The 17,869-nt window shown below is 32.0% G+C and overlaps 1 protein-coding gene across 1 annotated transcript in view; it reads right to left on the reverse strand.

Moving 5' to 3' along the window:
* Positions 1-17,869, reverse strand: part of LOC145317348 (uncharacterized) — a 75,698-nt gene that overhangs the window by 52,483 nt on the left and 5,346 nt on the right. The window contains exons 5-11 of the mRNA XM_080158391.1: positions 17,629-17,735; positions 11,082-11,140; positions 10,693-10,763; positions 8,329-8,429; positions 5,312-5,429; positions 4,117-4,213; positions 3,629-3,717 (exon numbers count right to left, since the gene is read on the reverse strand). Of these exons, the coding sequence (XP_080014517.1) occupies positions 3,629-3,717; positions 4,117-4,213; positions 5,312-5,429; positions 8,329-8,429; positions 10,693-10,763; positions 11,082-11,140; positions 17,629-17,735 (642 nt within the window). The remainder of the gene's footprint in view (positions 1-3,628; positions 3,718-4,116; positions 4,214-5,311; positions 5,430-8,328; positions 8,430-10,692; positions 10,764-11,081; positions 11,141-17,628; positions 17,736-17,869) is intronic.

The following is a 17,869-nucleotide window of genomic DNA, read 5'->3' on the forward strand; positions in this document are numbered from 1 at the left end:
TTTGGGGATTTGTTAAAACAGGAAGCTAGATTTGATTTGAATGCTATGTTTTTGGCTAGTAGAGAAAGGAATGAGAGGATGATGGAACTTTTTAGTATTTCTAGATGTGCTCAAACAGAAGTTAGATCAAATGTACAGATGCATCATGGGTTCAGAATTATATACCTGGGAGAAATTGCTAAGTATGAAAAGTGTACAGCGGTTGAAATTCCAGTAAAGTTAGGTGTGGATTATGGATGTGCAGTAGGACATTTGCTGGTGGATTATAAAGGTGAGACAGTTGGAATACAAGAATATAGTAGAATGATTGTTGCAGTAGAGGACATAAAATTGTTAAATTGCTCGCAAAGTCCGGTATTTTTGAAGTTGACAGCCAATTTGTTCCTTGGGAATCAGGGGCAGGGACTCGAACTTCTGCACATTGCCAATGAAAAATCTGAACATGTGGGACAAAAGATTTTTCTGAACGATGAAAGGGTGTTTATTGCTGATTTTAATAAGACTATTAAATATCAGGGGTTAGAGGATTTTGAGGATTTTAATGGACAAGCTTCTAAGTTGGATTTTGTTGATCATAAGTTGTCATTTTTCGAACAGGTTACAGGTACTTGGTTTGGTTTAGAACATTTGTTCAAAGATATACTACCATTGTTTGCTAAGTTTGTTTTGATTGTGTTAATGTTGTTGTTAGGTATAATTCCTATGTTGGCATTGTTGTATTGTTGTTGTTCATGGTGTTATAAAAAAAGATTTACTGAGGAAGAATTTAATGCTAGATCTTAAATTCTGATGCTGAAATTTAATTATATTGTATTTTTGCAGGTTGGTTACGGCGGCAACAATGAATCAAAAGTTATTGAGCAACGAAGAAGATGGCCGCCACAAACAATCTGTCAATGAAGGAAATCAAGTCAAACCTGGTCTACCGGTGTCTGCATTGGTCAGCAACTCTGCATCTCGGCTGGTGTTGGTAATGTCGCGCGTTGAGCTGCCCACGTTGAGTGTGGGCAGGGCGACGAGGAACATATTTTTGAGCAGTGAGGACATGCCACTGGCAGATTTAGCTCGTCTTATTGATAATGAACCAAGGTTTAAGTTGAATTTAGTAAACATGCTTTCGGTGCAGTTAGAGATGGGGAGATGCATCAACTCCATAGACTGGCCTGTGGACAGGATCCCTATCTTTACCAGCCAGAATTCAAGACACCTCAACCTGATGGCGGCTGGTGAGCATTCTAAAGCTATAAACAGAAAGTTGTCATGGAATGAGACAACTAGTTTGAATAAGTTGAGTGCAACCATATTTCTCTCTAAGCTTGTTTGCGAAATTTTACCAAGTTTGGTGTTGCTTGCTAAGATTGAATACCTGGATGGAGATGAGAGAAAAAGCTGTCAAACGTTGGGCGAATTGTTACCCATAATCAAACATATGGGGGAACTTGAGGATTGGCATCAACTTTCAAAAATTGACGTCATACCTGCAGATGGTAAAATGAGCCTTCAGACGGTGTTGAGAACGGTGGGTAATAGCGTTGATCTGAGGTTGAAGACGCAGGTTGTGTCAGCTATCCGGCTCCTGGCACATTGGAAAGACGTCGTGAATAAAGTATCCTTTATTCTGAAGCAAATGCCATCCACAACTTTGTTCGAGTTACAGAAAGATTGGCTTGATGGAAAGTCTGAACAGGATTTGAGTGCTAAAGTGTTTATTGACTCTATTCAGGTGAATGAATACATGAACTTATCGGTCTACATTCCACGCATTGTAAATGTGAATTCGGTGAGTTTAATCACCAGTGGAGAGATGCCAGCTGAGATACGTTATGTTAGATTGGATGGACAAAGAGAAATAATTGATAACCTGGTGAGTGCCACATACGCAGGTAGTCTGGTGAATGATAAAGTAGACGCAAGAGTTTTGACCTGGGAAATGCAGATGCGCTGCAAGCGTCTCCGTCCGACTCTAGCCAAGCAGATATTGTTATGTGATCCAGATACTACTTTAGAGAATGTAGTAAAGGAACTTAGATTGGAGTTGGATGGAAAAGTTTATACAAGTTTGTTGACAACCAATATTGAGTGGAAGTTTAATCCTGAACACAAAGTAAATGAGTGGTTCGAGGGTGATTTCAAATTGGTTACTCGGTTTGGGGATCCTGTTTGTGTTCAGATGGATCAGCCCTTAAATCCGAACATTCCTGTTTGTCTGGACCTTGAATTGTCAGGTCAGCAATGGCGTGTTGATGAACAAGTGAGGGAGGAAATGAGGATGGAACACACGCCTGGAATATTGATGATGCTTGATAAATTTGGGGAGGAGGTTAGTCGTAAGCATCAAAAGATTTTGGATAATCAGGAGGAGGTTGATAACGTTGCAACCTCGATTTCGGTTGCGGTTACTAGTGGATTTGAAAGATGTTTTCATATGCTTGGTGATACTGAGGCAAGGATGTCTCAAGACGGCTTGTGTGATGAGACCGCAAAACTTGGAGTGAATGATGATGAAGCTATCATGCCTATGGATATTGAAGAATCTGGCAAGAAGAGCAGAACGTCTGGAAAAAGAAAGTAATAATTATAGTTTATGTGTATTAATTCATATTTTATTTTATTTTATGTATTCAATATTTGTTGAGGCAGTAGTAGTCTCGAAAAGGTTTAAAATTAATGTTTCATATTAATGCTCTATAATACCATGCTTAAATCTGATGGTTATATGTTAACCAGTGTTATTTTTATATCATGCATTTATGATAACTATGTAATTAATGCATTATGTGTTAATCAATGCATTTTTCAATGATTATATGTTAATCAATGTTTTTTCTTAAAAAAATATTAAAAAGAAAAAAAAAACACATAAAGAAAAAAGGAATATAAAAAAACACAAAAGAGTTCTAAGGAACCAAAATGATAAAAAAAAAATGTATACGAAGTGTTTAAAGATCTGGAAATAAAATATATAAAAAAAAAAAAAAAAAAAAAATATGGCAGGTGTCATACCAGATCAATTATTATCTATTTAATAAGCGTTCAACGCTACTCATAATATATATATGATAATTAACATGTAAAAACCTATTGTTATATTTAATCTGAAATATTACAGTTTGAAATCCAGGTTCATGTTAAAGCCAGGGAGAAATGTGATGCATAGTCCCTTTCTTCCTGACTTAAGAGCAATGCATGTATTGTATATTTTAGCTTTTAGTTCTTGTGTCAACCGTTTCGGAGCAAGACATTGCTCTGCAACACGACACGAACATAAAAGTGAATAGTTGCCTTAAAGTTTAATATTATTATTGTATGTTTATCTTGTCTTGAATTAATACACTTTATAAGAATATTTAGCTGTTTGTTCTTGCTATTACTACACGTCATTTTGTTCCGCTACTTAAAAAAATTTATTGTAAATTTACGCGAACCTTTATTCACGTTTTCAAATTTGTTCCTTTTTTTATGGGCATACTAGTTTTAAATCAATTGGAAGATTCTTTCATGCTTAAATTTACGATCAGAGCTATCCGTTAGGGACGAACTAACACACCCTTGATTAAGATTTAGAGTAGCTTCACCTCACTAAAAAGCGTCTGACCATCCACAAAGAAAATAAAAGATTGAACTTGACCTGAGATAATATTTGTAGAATCCTCTCAACCTTACCCTGGACCAACAGGCAGGACTGCCCCCCTGCCTCCCCACGCAACACCTGCAAACCTGACGCAAAAACAAACAATTCACAGTTACATTGAAATAAATTCTGAAGAATATATAGTAGGTAGTTAGCTTTTGTACACTTGTATGATAATTAAAAAATAACATTTTGAAGAAAAAAATTACATTTCTTGTATATTAAAGATAGATTTATAACCCTTTACAGGGTAGCTTTTCATAGATCCTGGGCAGGTTTTTAACTATTTTGGGGTGGGGGGTACCACCACCATCCCAATAGAAATCGCCCCTAGAAAATATAACCCTTTTAAAGAAATTTATTTACAACTTTTTCTTTTAAATACTACTACTGAAAGGGAGAAGGGGGGACTTACATTCCCCTTCCCGCACTCAAGGGCACTTAGAGGCCTCTCGGGGCGTGTCGATAGTATATAAACTATTTACCTGCGGACACTGTAGAGAGGTACATGTGAGGTTTGAGCTCAGGTTCCGCCAGGTTTGCGGTCAGCTCCAGAAGGTCAAGCTTTGCACTCATAGACACCTTCAAATATTCTTTCTTATTAGAATATAGCAAAATTTCTTGTAGAAATTAAAAATCAATGAACACACAGAAAGATGTGATAGAATTTTTATTTTTAAAAGCGAAGCTTTTCTATAATTAGGGTCGGTCCGTCCGTCCGTCCGTCCGTACGTCTGTAACGGATAGCTCTTTTCGTTAATTTAGGCATGTTAGAATTGTCCTATCGATTTCAAACTTTGCATGGTGATTCCTGTAGTAGTTAGGTACGATTTAGAAAGCGTAGCAACTCTATAACCGTTACCAGAATGTCCGTATGTCCATTTTAAACTTATTGATTTTTAACTTTTTTAGCAACACGTTTGTATGTGATAAAATCGTCCGATTGTTTTGATTTTTGGAGTACTGATTCCTAGGACAACAAAGTACAATGTTATAAGCAAAGCATCTCTATTATCAAGTCCTAAAACGTAAGTACTTAAACACTATCCTGTATTTCTGCAGTTTTTCAACAAATTTAATTAAATTTTTGATTCGACATTTATACATTTATATTCTGATTTTTCAGTTCTGACACACTACAAGTATAAATGTTCGTTTGTCCTACCGTTTCAGAGCTTCGCTTTTATGGATGTTGGTCATCCTTGTCTTTTTACTTTTTCATTTATTAATAACTAGCGGGTGCGCCCATAGCATCTAGGTGCTCTTTATTCAAAGAGGTAAGAAGGTAATAAAAAAAGCCTAAAACTAACTTTTAAAAAAAATACCTTTTATGAAGTTTCCTATGAAAGGAGAACTCAATCGGTTTAGTAGTTATAGAAATCTTATGCTTTAGACAAGACACCTTACTACTTTATATTATAGGATGGATAATCTATGTTATAGGTCTATCGATAAAGTTAAAGAGTATCTACACCACCCTAAACAAAAAATGAAAGAAAGATTGTAAATATGCAATAGAAAGGGTTGGTGGGGGGATTTATACAACATGAATTAAATCTTGGTAGGGTTTTAAAAACTATCAGTATCCAAACTTTTCCACCGATAACTTTTTGTACATTTCTGAATTTTTTATATAATTAGAAGGTCAATTCTTTAAAAATTAAGAGTTTTTTTCTCCACCTGATTTTCTAGGGCAATGTTGTAGCTGATCTTGCTAATAAAAATTCTATCATCTTCACAAATATTTTCAAACTGTTTGATGATACCAGAACAGAGCAGATCTTGCAACTCTTCATGCCTTAAAAAATATGGGGATGAATGTATTTAGTAGGGCTTTTTCTCTTGGGGTTTAACCCCTTCCTCTCCTATCCATATCACACAGAAATGATTATAAAAAAATTAGGATGACATCATCCAACAAAGCAAAGCTCTGAAACGGTATGAGAAACGAACGTAAATTTGTGGGAAAACAGTTAAATACAGGATACTATTTGGACACACTTTCATTTCTAAACTTGATTATAGAGATGCCTTGCTTATAATATTGTATTCAGCAGTCCTGGATATCAGTATTACAAAAATCAGATATATAGGATAATATACACTAAAAAGATTAAAATAACATGATTTAATTGAGCTTACAGACATTCTGAAAATGATTATAGAGTTGCTACGCTTTCTAAATCTTACCTAACTGTTAGAGGAATTATCAGGCAAAGTTTTAAATCGATAGGACAATTCTAATATATCTAAATTAACGAAAAGAGCTAACTGTTACGGACGTACGGAAGGACCAACCGTCGCTATAATAACCCTTATTGGAGTTAAATGTTTTGATAAGATTACAAAAATTGCATATTGATAAAATCCAGCTTAAAAAGTAATTTTCTGTTAAAGTTTGTAAGAGCAAACTTTTCAGAGCTAGAAAATGAGAAAATTTGCTCAACATGATTCTAAGGATACTCTACTTCTTGTAGGTCAGATATAAAAATTAATTTAGACTTTTAAACCTAAAGTTTTTATGAAGGGACCATCGGTTATTGTTTAACAAAAAACAGGTTTTTATAAAGTTTATAAACGCGTTCTCTCATTCCTTGGCTTAAAAACTTTTGAGTCCAACTTGATTTTTTATTGAGTTCTTCAAAATAAATAAATTAAGAATAAATAAATAAATAAGTTTAGTCTACATAAAGGGATGATTATATTTATCATAAGTGGGGAAAATACATGTTTCATGCTTCAGTAAAAGTTTAAAAATACTTTTATTTGAAAATGATAATTTACACCTAGCAATAAATAAATGTAAAGTACAGAGAATAACAATACCCCACAACTAAAATCTAATTCATATTGGAGGTGCTTCTACACAGTAACAAATCCTATTATATAAAGGAGCGTAGGATCTCGCAAACCGCTAATCCGATATGGTTCTCCTTTAAAGTAAAGCTCTTATATGTCCAGGAAAGTTTTTTAACTATTATGGGGGAGAGTATCTTAACCCCCCCCCCCCAATAAATTCCTTTTTTATAATACTTTTCACCCTCCCACATTTAATTGACCCTAGAGGCCTCTAGGGGCGAAACCGCTAGTTAACAATAATGCCTAAGAAGTAAGAACAAACAAAAACTCTATATTGAAGCGGAACTTGAGGGGTAAGAATATATTCTCAATTTACAAGTTACATTATACCAAAAAATGTTAAATATTTCATAACATAATCTACAACTATTTCTTTATATACCCAAAGAATTAGATTATATCATATGGCCTAAATTTTATTAATTTTAGGTTTTTTACTGTTTTATCTGGCGTAACTAATATTGGTATTGTGTATAAAATCCTTGGGGAAGACAATCTCTCAATAAGAATTTGCATTGCTTGGCTCAGCAAGAGAGAAAGAGAAAATCAGAGAAACACGATGTCCTTCAACAGGATTAAGACATTCTGTCAAACCACCTTAAAAAAATTGCACTAAATAGACCTCTACCTGAACTGTTTAAAAAAATTTTCCAGTATGGCTTTGAAACTGATTAAATATCCGTTGGATTAGAACCAGTTCTACACGGGCCTTCGGCTAACAAAATTGGATTAAATCTTTTCGATTTAATATCCGCCGAAAGCTGTTTATAATAGTATGCGATAAATAACTATTCGTAATCCACAAAACAAATCTTTAGAAAACAAATTAATAAGCTGTGTAAAATGTTTTCATAGATCTTAATTTTAACTATACTAATATCATTATAACCAAATGCTTTGTTAATGTCAAATATTTTATTTTATTTTTAAACACTAATTTATTTAATCGTTTTGCACTACAATCTAATCAAATTTTTAAAGATATTGCTATTAATATATGTTATCAGCGTGTCGGAGCCGTTTAATTTTGATGGAAATACGACTCCGGCTCCTGCTTCGGCTCCTACCTTAAAATCAATAGCTTTATTTTTGTTCATTATTGAATTTGATAAAATAAAATAAATAATATAAAATATTTTGCTTTTATTTGATTTAAAAAGTAGAAGGATGTGTGTCTATTTGTTAAGTAACAATAGTTTTTCAGTTTATTATATGGAAACAGACCGTTGCCAAATTATAATATTACTTTAAAAAATCATTTTAAGCTGATCTTGAGCCGGAGCCGTTTTTAACGAAAAATACGGCTCCGGTTCCACCAAAAATGTTGCTGCTCCCGGCTCCGAAACGCTGGTTGTTATGGTAACTTTATGAAGTGATCTATGTTTATTGATGTTAAGTTAAAATGTCTTAATTAAATTACGTGATTGGGTGTGAGAGAGAATGAGAGAGAGATAAGTGAGAAATGTGAGTTTTATTGACATTCTTTGTCCCACTTTATTTACCAAAATCTAGTATTGGTAGTGTTGGTTCAGATATCTTTTTAATCTACCTCCATATAATTATGACCAAAAATCTACCAACCAAAGCTGCTAAATAGTGGAGGAAGAAAGTATTGTAGACCATCTAACTCTCATTTCATTTAAGCAAATAGAATAATGATTCAGTCAACAGCAAATTAAAGTTGGGAGGTTAAAAAGATGTCAAACTTTTGATATAGGGTAAATTACCAATTATTCTCATTGGAATAAAATAAATCTTAATTATTAGTTTTACTCCAGCTCATACAAAGAAGAAAATTACTTTTTTTTATACAAATATATTCATTTGTTCATTCTTACTTGTGGTTTTGTAGATAAATCTTTAGTATCATTATAAAGAGCTGGATATTCTTGAAGAAATTTTGATTCTTCAACATCTGTATAACTGGCGGTAATAACATCTTAATAAAAAAAAGATTATTTTTTTTCATAGTTTCACAAAATAGAGAAGCAAAAGATAAGAAAACCTGAATATCTAATTAAAGTGCGCTTTAAATTTTTTAGTTACCAGCATAAATAGCTTAAAACCTGCCTGGTACTGAAGGGGTACTCTGTAAACATTTACAAACAAGTAGCTTTCACACAACTCAATTCTAGAGAACTTATATACCATTCCTCCTTAATTTCGAACAAAATTAAAATTAAAGGGAGGGGCGTGTTTTTAAAACAGCTCCCCTTTGTAATTTCGAAGAAATTTAAAAAATTGGAAAGAGGGGATATCAGTCATCTAGAACTGATTTCTGCAAAAGCACAGCAAATCGAGTTTAACGTTGTTTTGGTAATGTTGTAATCTACAAAATTGGATGTCTGTACAATGAGACATCCTAAATGGCTAGGATTAAAAGCTCACTTAGAGGGGGCAAGGTAGCCTTCAACCAAAAATCTCTGATCAATTAAGTACTCGATTTTCTTACTTTCAGAAGAAAAATGCTATTGAACCATATAAACATTATCAACAAGTGTGTGTTTAAATTGAACAGATTTGATAAACGTTTCCAAGCTATCAAAGAGTGTAATTTTTTTCGCAAAACTCCGTAAAGTTGGGTACACGCTTCCAGTCAAATGCACTTATTAGGTCAAACTGTTCTTAAATATGCGTTTAATTATTGTATGCGTTTGGTCAACATTAAGAACAGTCAGACTTAACATGCGCATTTGACTGGAAGCTTGCACCCAACTTTACGGAATTTTGTGAAAAAAATTACGCTCTTTGTTTTACGAATTTCCGCAAAAGTCAAACTACACAAGTTTTAATATACTTCAACATTTTAAGGTTTCATGTGAAACCCTGGGATGGAGGTGCAATGGAAATTATACTTGTACCCAAAGTTTTAGATGTTGGATGAAAAACATTGGATACTTTTATGGAATTTTGATTGGTTGGTTCCAAACTAGTACTGTCTAAACATTTCGACCAATAAACTTAATCTACAGATAATTATGTTTATCATCATTTGTACGTACATCAATTTATCGTCCATTGTCTTATCCCTTACAATCCCTGGCTGAAACCACTAAATCTAAAAGATGTTTGCTCATGTTCACTGTTTTCCCTATGAACAATTTTTGTTTCTAAAGATTTTGTTAAAATGTTTTAGAGATCCTTTCTGACAGACAGACAAATCTTTCCATAAACAGGCGCAACTGTATATTGCACAGTTAGAATTTTAAAAAAGGTCATGTAAACAGTCAGATGTATGTTATTTGAATCAGTAAGGAAAATATGAAGTTATAGGAATATAATTATAGAGCAGCTATGTTCCAAGAAAATTCCAATTTCCTGGCATCATTAGCAAAATGAATGTTGTTGGTAGCAACGCTACAAAATAAAAAGAAACTAGTATATTCTAGAGATAAGACAATGGCCGATAAATCGATGTACATCCCCAATGAGACACACAAAATTACCTTCAATTAGTGGTTAAAACGTTTTAACACTCATCTTAATAAACCAACCAATTTAAATTCTGTAAAAGTCACTCCCTAAAGTTGTTAAACGAATGAGAAAACGTTAATGTAAAATTTTGGGGACTAGTGTAATAAAGAGCCCATTGTCCCCTCTCTAAGTATATTTGCACCTAGAGGCCTATTATCAAAGTGGGAGAGAAAAATAGTCTATAGCTATCCAAAGAGTTGACTTAGAAAAAATTGTGTAAAACCATCCCTAAAATAGAGAACCTAATCTGTTCTTTGCCTAGCGAGATATCGTCAGAAAAAGAAAATATTTGTACTTTTTTGTACTTTTAGTTTTATAGAATTGACAAAAATTATGAAATTATTGCTTCATTTACTGTAATCTTTCTTGTTTTTGTTACAAGTCTTTTAATAATTGAGTAGGTTATGTAATTAGGAAAATATTATTTTTTGGTTAATAGTTAACATTCATCTAAATATAAATGTGCTTATTCATAACACGCAGCGCAAGTTCTATAAAACTTTGTTTCCCTCTTCATGTTTGTATCGTATGTCCTTCATATTTGACACTTTTTTTTCCTTTGAACATCCCTTTTAACTAATATCTATTCATTCCCACTTATGTTAAGTGATAAATTTTTGCAAGAAAGGCTTTATTCTACACAACAATCTTTGTTTTTTTACCATAAATGTACGCAAGGACATATACTAGTTATAGAGAAACTGCGCTACTTAAGTTGCTTGACTTACTTCATCAAGGTCAGATGCTTGACTGAGTATCCAATGTATTACAGAAACCATATCCTCCTCGCTATCTTTAACTAAAACAGAAACCTATAGGAGTAATTAAGGACAGAGGTTTAAAAAAAACGAAGAAATACCCCCCCCCCTAACTGCGAGTAAAGCTTTAACGTACTTTAGTTGTCCTTTTGTTTACTAACCCTTAAAAATATATTTATCTTTCTCAAATCCCTTTAACAATTTCCCCAATTAATTTGCTATTTTGATATACATTAAGCTTTACATTAAATTTTTAAGAACATTTATTCTACCCTTAATCGCTCGCTCGTAAAAATATTGAATTCGCGCTTTTGCATTAATTGAAAATGAATTAAAAATTTGTAAAACAAAAACTGAACCTGATGTGAGAAGTTTCTCCAAAAATACCGCCATAACCTCCTCATTCTTGTGGTAAAGACTAAAAATATAAATTCTAAAACTTCAAGTATGCATATAAATTCTTAAAATATAGATGCACCATCTCTTTCTCATTCTATACTATATTTGCGATAACTTTTGTGTTATAGAATATTCCATTTTTAACATTTACAAAACGGCCTGCTTCATTGTTTCAAGATCCATGTCAGATCTATATAGGAAATAAATGTCTATATATAAGCTCAAGTTTTCCAAATGTTAAGTGTTTAAAACTCATAGTGGTTAAATCATTCTCTAATAACTCTCATTGACTGCTTAGTTAAATACAATTATACTATTTTTCACGGACTAGGTAAGTTTTTAATTTTATGTTGATATTGTAAATGCCATAAAGAATATAGTTTCGACTATTTTGAAAAAAATATTAGTATATAATGTTGTATTTTTAAAGAAATTGACATTTTAAAGAATTAGACCAGAGGGACACAAGTCTTTTGCGCCAGCTATGGGAACTATTAAATTTAACCCTTTGGGGACGAAAATATCAAATCAGAAAAATGTAAATTATCACAATTTACACAAAATAAATAATAGCAATATTCGTACTTAATAAACGAATCGGCTTCCTAATATATTAATTGAAAATTAGAATAGAGAGAAATGTGAATAAGCAATTGAAAGAGATAATAATAAGGAACATTTAATTATGGAATAAATTTGTAAGGCAAAGAGCGAGAGCCTTGAAAAAAGAATTTTATAGTAAAGTTTTTTTTTATATTGTAAAACCTAAAAAAGTAAATAAAACATTAAATAATTCCGGGATAATTATAGCCCGCGACCTCTAGTATTATCATATTAACAAAGTTTTTAATATTCAAGAAAAAATACAAATAAAAAAAAAATAAAGAGAAATTGGTAATGTAAGGAGTGATGGAATAGTTATTTATCGCATCGTATCATAGACAGCTTTCCGCGGATAGCAAAATGATAAATTATAGGATTATTACGGTTTTAAGCCCCTAGGGCCCGAAAGCCCGGACAAACAAAACTGTTATTAATCTTATGATTTTTCATTTAACTATTCGTAGAAAATTATCAATAATACAATACAAACAAAACTGTTATTAATCTTATGATTTTTCATTTAACTATTCGTAGAAAATTATCAATAATACGATACAAACAAAAATGTTATTAATCTTATGATTTTTCATTTTACTACTCGTAGAAAATTGTCAATAATACGATACGATACATAATTTTTTATTATGGCTGAGAACCGGTTCTAATCCAGAGTGTATTAATCGGTTTTGAAGCCATACTGGAAATATTTTTAAATATTTTTGGGGGAGAATTTGTTTTTCTTGGGAAGATTTTACTTAAACTGTTTTTAACCTATTTTTAAAACATATATCAAAAATATACTATGACACAAGTAGAATTAAACTGCAGAGCCTAAATTTGAATTAAGTCCCCAATAAACTTTTTTGAGGGGATATAAAAATTAATTTTACTGTTGCTGTGGTCTTTTTTGATCAGAGCAAAAGGTCTTTTTTTATTTGGGTAAAATTCGTAGCTTTTAGAGTGTTTTGCTTCATATATATAGTATTCTGGTATAGAGTAAAATTAGGCCTTTTGATTTCATCTAAATTAATTCATTAAAAACTTAATTCTTTACAATATATCAATGAATTAACTTTATCGTGCTTGTTTTCCATCACTTATTTAAAACACAAAAAAATTGGCTGTAAAGGGTTAAATAGTGAAAGATGACAACAAACGTTTACGCAATACAACAAATTTTTTTTTGTCACATATACAAATATGATAAAATATAAGATTATTCAAACTTATCTTTTTAAATATTTTTAAAAAGCATGTATCTTTTATGTGTATAGTTTTCATTCTTTTCATTTTAATTAAATAAAAATTATTTAACTACATTGGAAATAAGTTACTTTGTGAAAACACTCTTTTTTGAATTGTAAAAAACTGAAATGAAACGAGACTTTTAATTGGTTCAGACTTCAGAATAATATGTTTTATTTTAATGTTAAATTTCTTCTATATAAATTATTGTTTTAGAAAAAAATTATTTGCATCGAACAGAGTAGAGTTTTCATTATTGTATTGATATAATCTGAATCACATCAAATTGTTCTGTAAGAAACAATTTAACCCCAAACTAAAAAATGCTTTTGCTTCCATCAAAATGATCACAGCAACATATAAATTGATTTTTAAATCCCCCAAAAAAAAGTTTATTGGGGACTTAATTCAAATTTGGGCTCTGCAGTCTGATTCTACTGGTGTCATAGTATATTTTTGATATATGATAAAAAAATAGGTTAAAAACAGTTTAAGAGAATGGGTAATGGTATACACAAAACCAAAATAGTAATAAATCCTCCCTGGGCCTAAGAAAAGCTTCACTAAAGGAAAACGGTTAGCGAGATCCTACTATACACACAAACCCACACAGACAGACTCACTGCCATCCTTTTACTTTTACTAAATTTGGCGCCTTTTTATCTATCCACCTTTTCTACTTTAAAATTAATTTATTCTCTAAATGAATTAAACAAAATAGAATTGCTTTCAGAGCTTAACACCAAAACAAATCCAAATTTAATTTTGAATTGTAAGTGAGAGAATGGTAAATATTTCCACATCAAAGGTTCTCTTACACAAGTGTATTAAATATAATACATCTAATATTTGCTTCAAACAAACCCCCAGAAATATTTGAAAACCTTTAATATTTATATTTTGTAACCACGAATCTTTAGGGTTGAGGAACCGCTTTCATAGATACAATATTATATACTATTTTTTTTATGGGGGGGGGGGGTGCGATTTCTCTTGGAAGGGTGGTGGTACCCTCCCCCAAAATAGTTATAAACCTTTTCAGGACCTATGATCGATATCCTGTAAAGGAGAACCATATCGGCTTAGCGGTAAGCGAGATCCTACGGTACAAACAGACAGACAAACATCCTGTTACTTTATTATAAGGAGTATATTAAAGTAAGAGAATTTCTTTACCGAAAGATTTTACATACCGCTGAATCGATATGGTTCTCTGTACAGTGAAGTTTTCCGAGGTCCTGTAAAATTTTATAACTATTTTTTGGGTGCGGTCCCCATCCCAAGAGAAATCACCGCCGGAAAATATAACCCATCCCCAACAAAAATATTTTTTTCTTCTTTTCTCTAAAAATAGGGAGGTTCTTCTCTTAAGAGCCTCTAGAGGCCCCTAGGGGCACTGCCACTAGTATTGATAACAAGAAGTATGATTTTATCTCAACCGCGGCATTAGTGTAATTGACAACGTGTCTTCTTGCTTTCTATATCGATTCCGGTCCAAACTCCATCATACTAGAGACGTTTAAATAGTATTACTGATTACTGCTACTATGTCTGTCACGTAACATCGCAATATTACACAAATTCAAAGTAAGAACTTGCTGATAAGGGTCGTGTAATAAAAGGGTTGGTTGTCTCGCACAGTTTCCATGTTTTACGCAGCTTGAAAAATATAAAATTGCGGTCGCGGCGAAACCCTTTTTTAAATGTTCGATAAATTTAACATTGAAACCTCAAATGAGTAAAATTTTCGGTTATTCAATATTTATTGCTTATTCTATCAAATATTTAATCTTTTCTGTTTATTCGATACAAATTATTATTTGTCGGCCAAGCATTTTTATTTTAATCAATCTTTTTTCCATTGTTTTTTTAAAAAGTCTTTCAATTAATCTATCGAGTTTAATAAAAAAAAGGCTACTTAAGGACATACTTGTTCTTGGTTTAAATATCTATAAAAGCTTTGGACGAAGCCAACATTATTATGTAACTTATAATTCAAAAATCAGGTTGCAAATTTACAAAGCCCTTCATTCCCCCCCCCCCCCCCGAAAAAAAGGATATTAAAATTTGTATTTAACCCTAGACCTCAATGAATATAATAATAGTTATTTATCGTAGAAGAGTCAGCTTTCCGCGGATATCAAAATGAAATAAAAGATTTTTAAATGAATATTCGTGGAAAATTGTCTGTAATACGATACTTTAGATAATCTTTCAGTATGTTTGAGAACCGGTTCTAATCAAGCAGATATTAATCGGTTTCGAAGCCATACTGGAAATATATTTTTTCCTCAAAAATTAAGAGTGAGTGGGTGGGATGGGTTGATTTACAAATAATGTAATTTTCCCCAAATGTTAAATCTGAAACAATTTAGACTGGTGGGTCAAAATTAAGGTATGCATTCACTTCCGCATATATATATATTACAGCACAAACTTCTCCCTACCTTTTGCATCACTGTCTTAATTAAACATACACCTATTTAGTTATTTTGTATTGTGAATTTTTTAAAGAAATATTTCATTTTTTTCAGTTTGTCGGTCAATTAGTAACTGCTAGCTCTGATAATTGATTTAGGCATGTTAAAATTGTCCTATCTTTTTTTGAATCTGGGCATGATAATTCCTGATAGATTTTGTTACAAAAGTAGCAACTCTATAAGTACCAACAAGTCCGTATTTCCTTATTTACACTCAAAAGATATATGTTTAATCAATTTTTAATTGATGCATTAACACAATTTTTGCATTGATGATTCCTGGAACGATTAGGCATTGCGTAATAAGCAAAGCATCTCTATAATACAGTCTAAAACGTTAATAAGATGCGACGATTTGGATTATCCTATCCTGTATTTGAGCCAAATTTCGAAATTAAATTCTAATTCTTTTATAATTGTTAATGTTCGTTTGACCGTATATTCTGGTAAACAGTGTTTCGGAGCCGGAGCCGGGAGCAGCAACATTTTTGGGGGAGCCGGATCCGGAGCCGAATTTTTCGTTAAAAACGGCTCCGGCTCCGGATTAGCTAAAATTGATTTTTTAAAGTAATATTATAATTTGGCAACGGTCTATTTCCATATAATAAACTGAAAAACTATTGTTACTTAACAAATAGACACACATCCTTCTACTTTTATATAGGTAGCTTTAATCAAATAAAAGCAAAATATTTTATATTATTTATTTTATTTTATCAAATTCAATAATGAAAAAAATTGATATATTAATTTTAAGGTAGGAGCCGGAGCCGTATTTCAAAATACCTCTCCGTGGAGCCGGAGCCGCATCAAAATTATACGGCTCCGACACCCTGCTGGTAAAGTAGCTTTTATCCTTGTTACCATTATCATTACTAAACATTAAAACTACGCGGAATTCATGCCCAACCAAAATTAATGGTTTGAAAACTCAGTCAGTGGAAAATAAATAAATGAACAAAAATGCTGGGTCAATTTTAGTTTTTTTTCAGATAACACAAACAGGGATAACGTTGTCCATTAATACCCTGGCAACAATTTAAATAAACTACACAGTTTTGTATAAAATCTGCATCAAACTACAGACATTCAGATTGCATATATGTACTTTTGAATTGTGAAGAATGGGCAATAATTAAATCAACGGTTGGTTGTCTGTTAGGATGTACTAAAAAATGCAAAGATCGGCTAAATAAAATTTGCATAACACCAAAGATATAAACCAAAGCGTTTATTAATAATATTTCTTCAGAATTAGATTATAGATACCAAGTATTCTTAGAAAAAACGCGAGCTTGAAAACCAAATAATTACTAAAAATCTAATATACAACTAAGAAAAGTTTAATAATTCTTAGCTAAAATTTTCATTCAATGGGAAAAAAACATTTTAAACATTTGTTAAACTACATCAAAAATTGTAAAACTCTCACGCACATTAAGTGTACTGTACAAAATCTGGCTCTGAACTTGCCTATAATCTGTTTTACAAAACATTTATCACTGTTGTTCTGGGTTGATAGACAAAATTTAATAAAACTGGAAATTGAAAAATTCTTGAATCAAATGAAAATAAGATAAAACATAAAATGTAAATATTCTATTTGAGTAAATAAGGAGGGGATGGTTACTGTAAATATCTTGTAATTATGGTCTGAAAAACTTCATAATGATTCCTAGATGTAGATATTATTAGGCACAATCCTTATAATAAAGTAACAGGATGTTTGTGTGTCTGTGTGTTTGTACCGAAGGATCTCGCTAACCGCTGAACTGATCGGGTTCTCCTTAACAGGGTATATTCCCATATGTCCCGGGAAGGTTTATAACTATTTTGGGGGAGGGTACCACCACCCTCTCTAGAGAAATTAAATTTTTTAAAAAAATTTATCGATTTTAGAAAGAGAGTTCAACGAAAAATAAACATCAAACGTTAAATAGCTATATTTTGAATATAAATAAAAACAATTAAAGTGCCACTAGAGGCCTCTAGGGGCGTAGCCGCTAGTATAATAAATAGTAACATAAATAAATTTTAACTTGACAAATAGAGTTTATTTTGATGGTAATAGAGTTACCAACTCTTAAAGAAATCTTTTTATGGCTTTAGGTATCCTAAAGCAAGTTATGAAGTCGATTGGACGATTTTGTGATGCCTAAATTAACAATTTTAATATCACCTTACAACGAGTCCCAGTTGTAGCAACTCTTTGTTATGAGGTACAAGTTTGCACTGGGTATCTATGAACTCCAAACAGGTTTGCTCGTCAGATAGGTTCACTTTTACCTGGAAAAATGTAAAGATTCATTGGTGGGTACTGATGATTTGCAATTATGACAAACTAACAGAAAGCTATTAAAGGGCTGTTGCGCTTCTAGCATTAATTTATTTTTCTCGTATTCATTCGAAACCGATGGATT

The sequence above is a fragment of the Acartia tonsa genome, chromosome 4 (assembly GCF_053477335.1).
Source record: "Acartia tonsa isolate MP-2025a chromosome 4, ASM5347733v1, whole genome shotgun sequence".
In the NCBI taxonomy this organism is placed as follows: Eukaryota; Metazoa; Arthropoda; class Copepoda; order Calanoida; family Acartiidae; genus Acartia; species Acartia tonsa.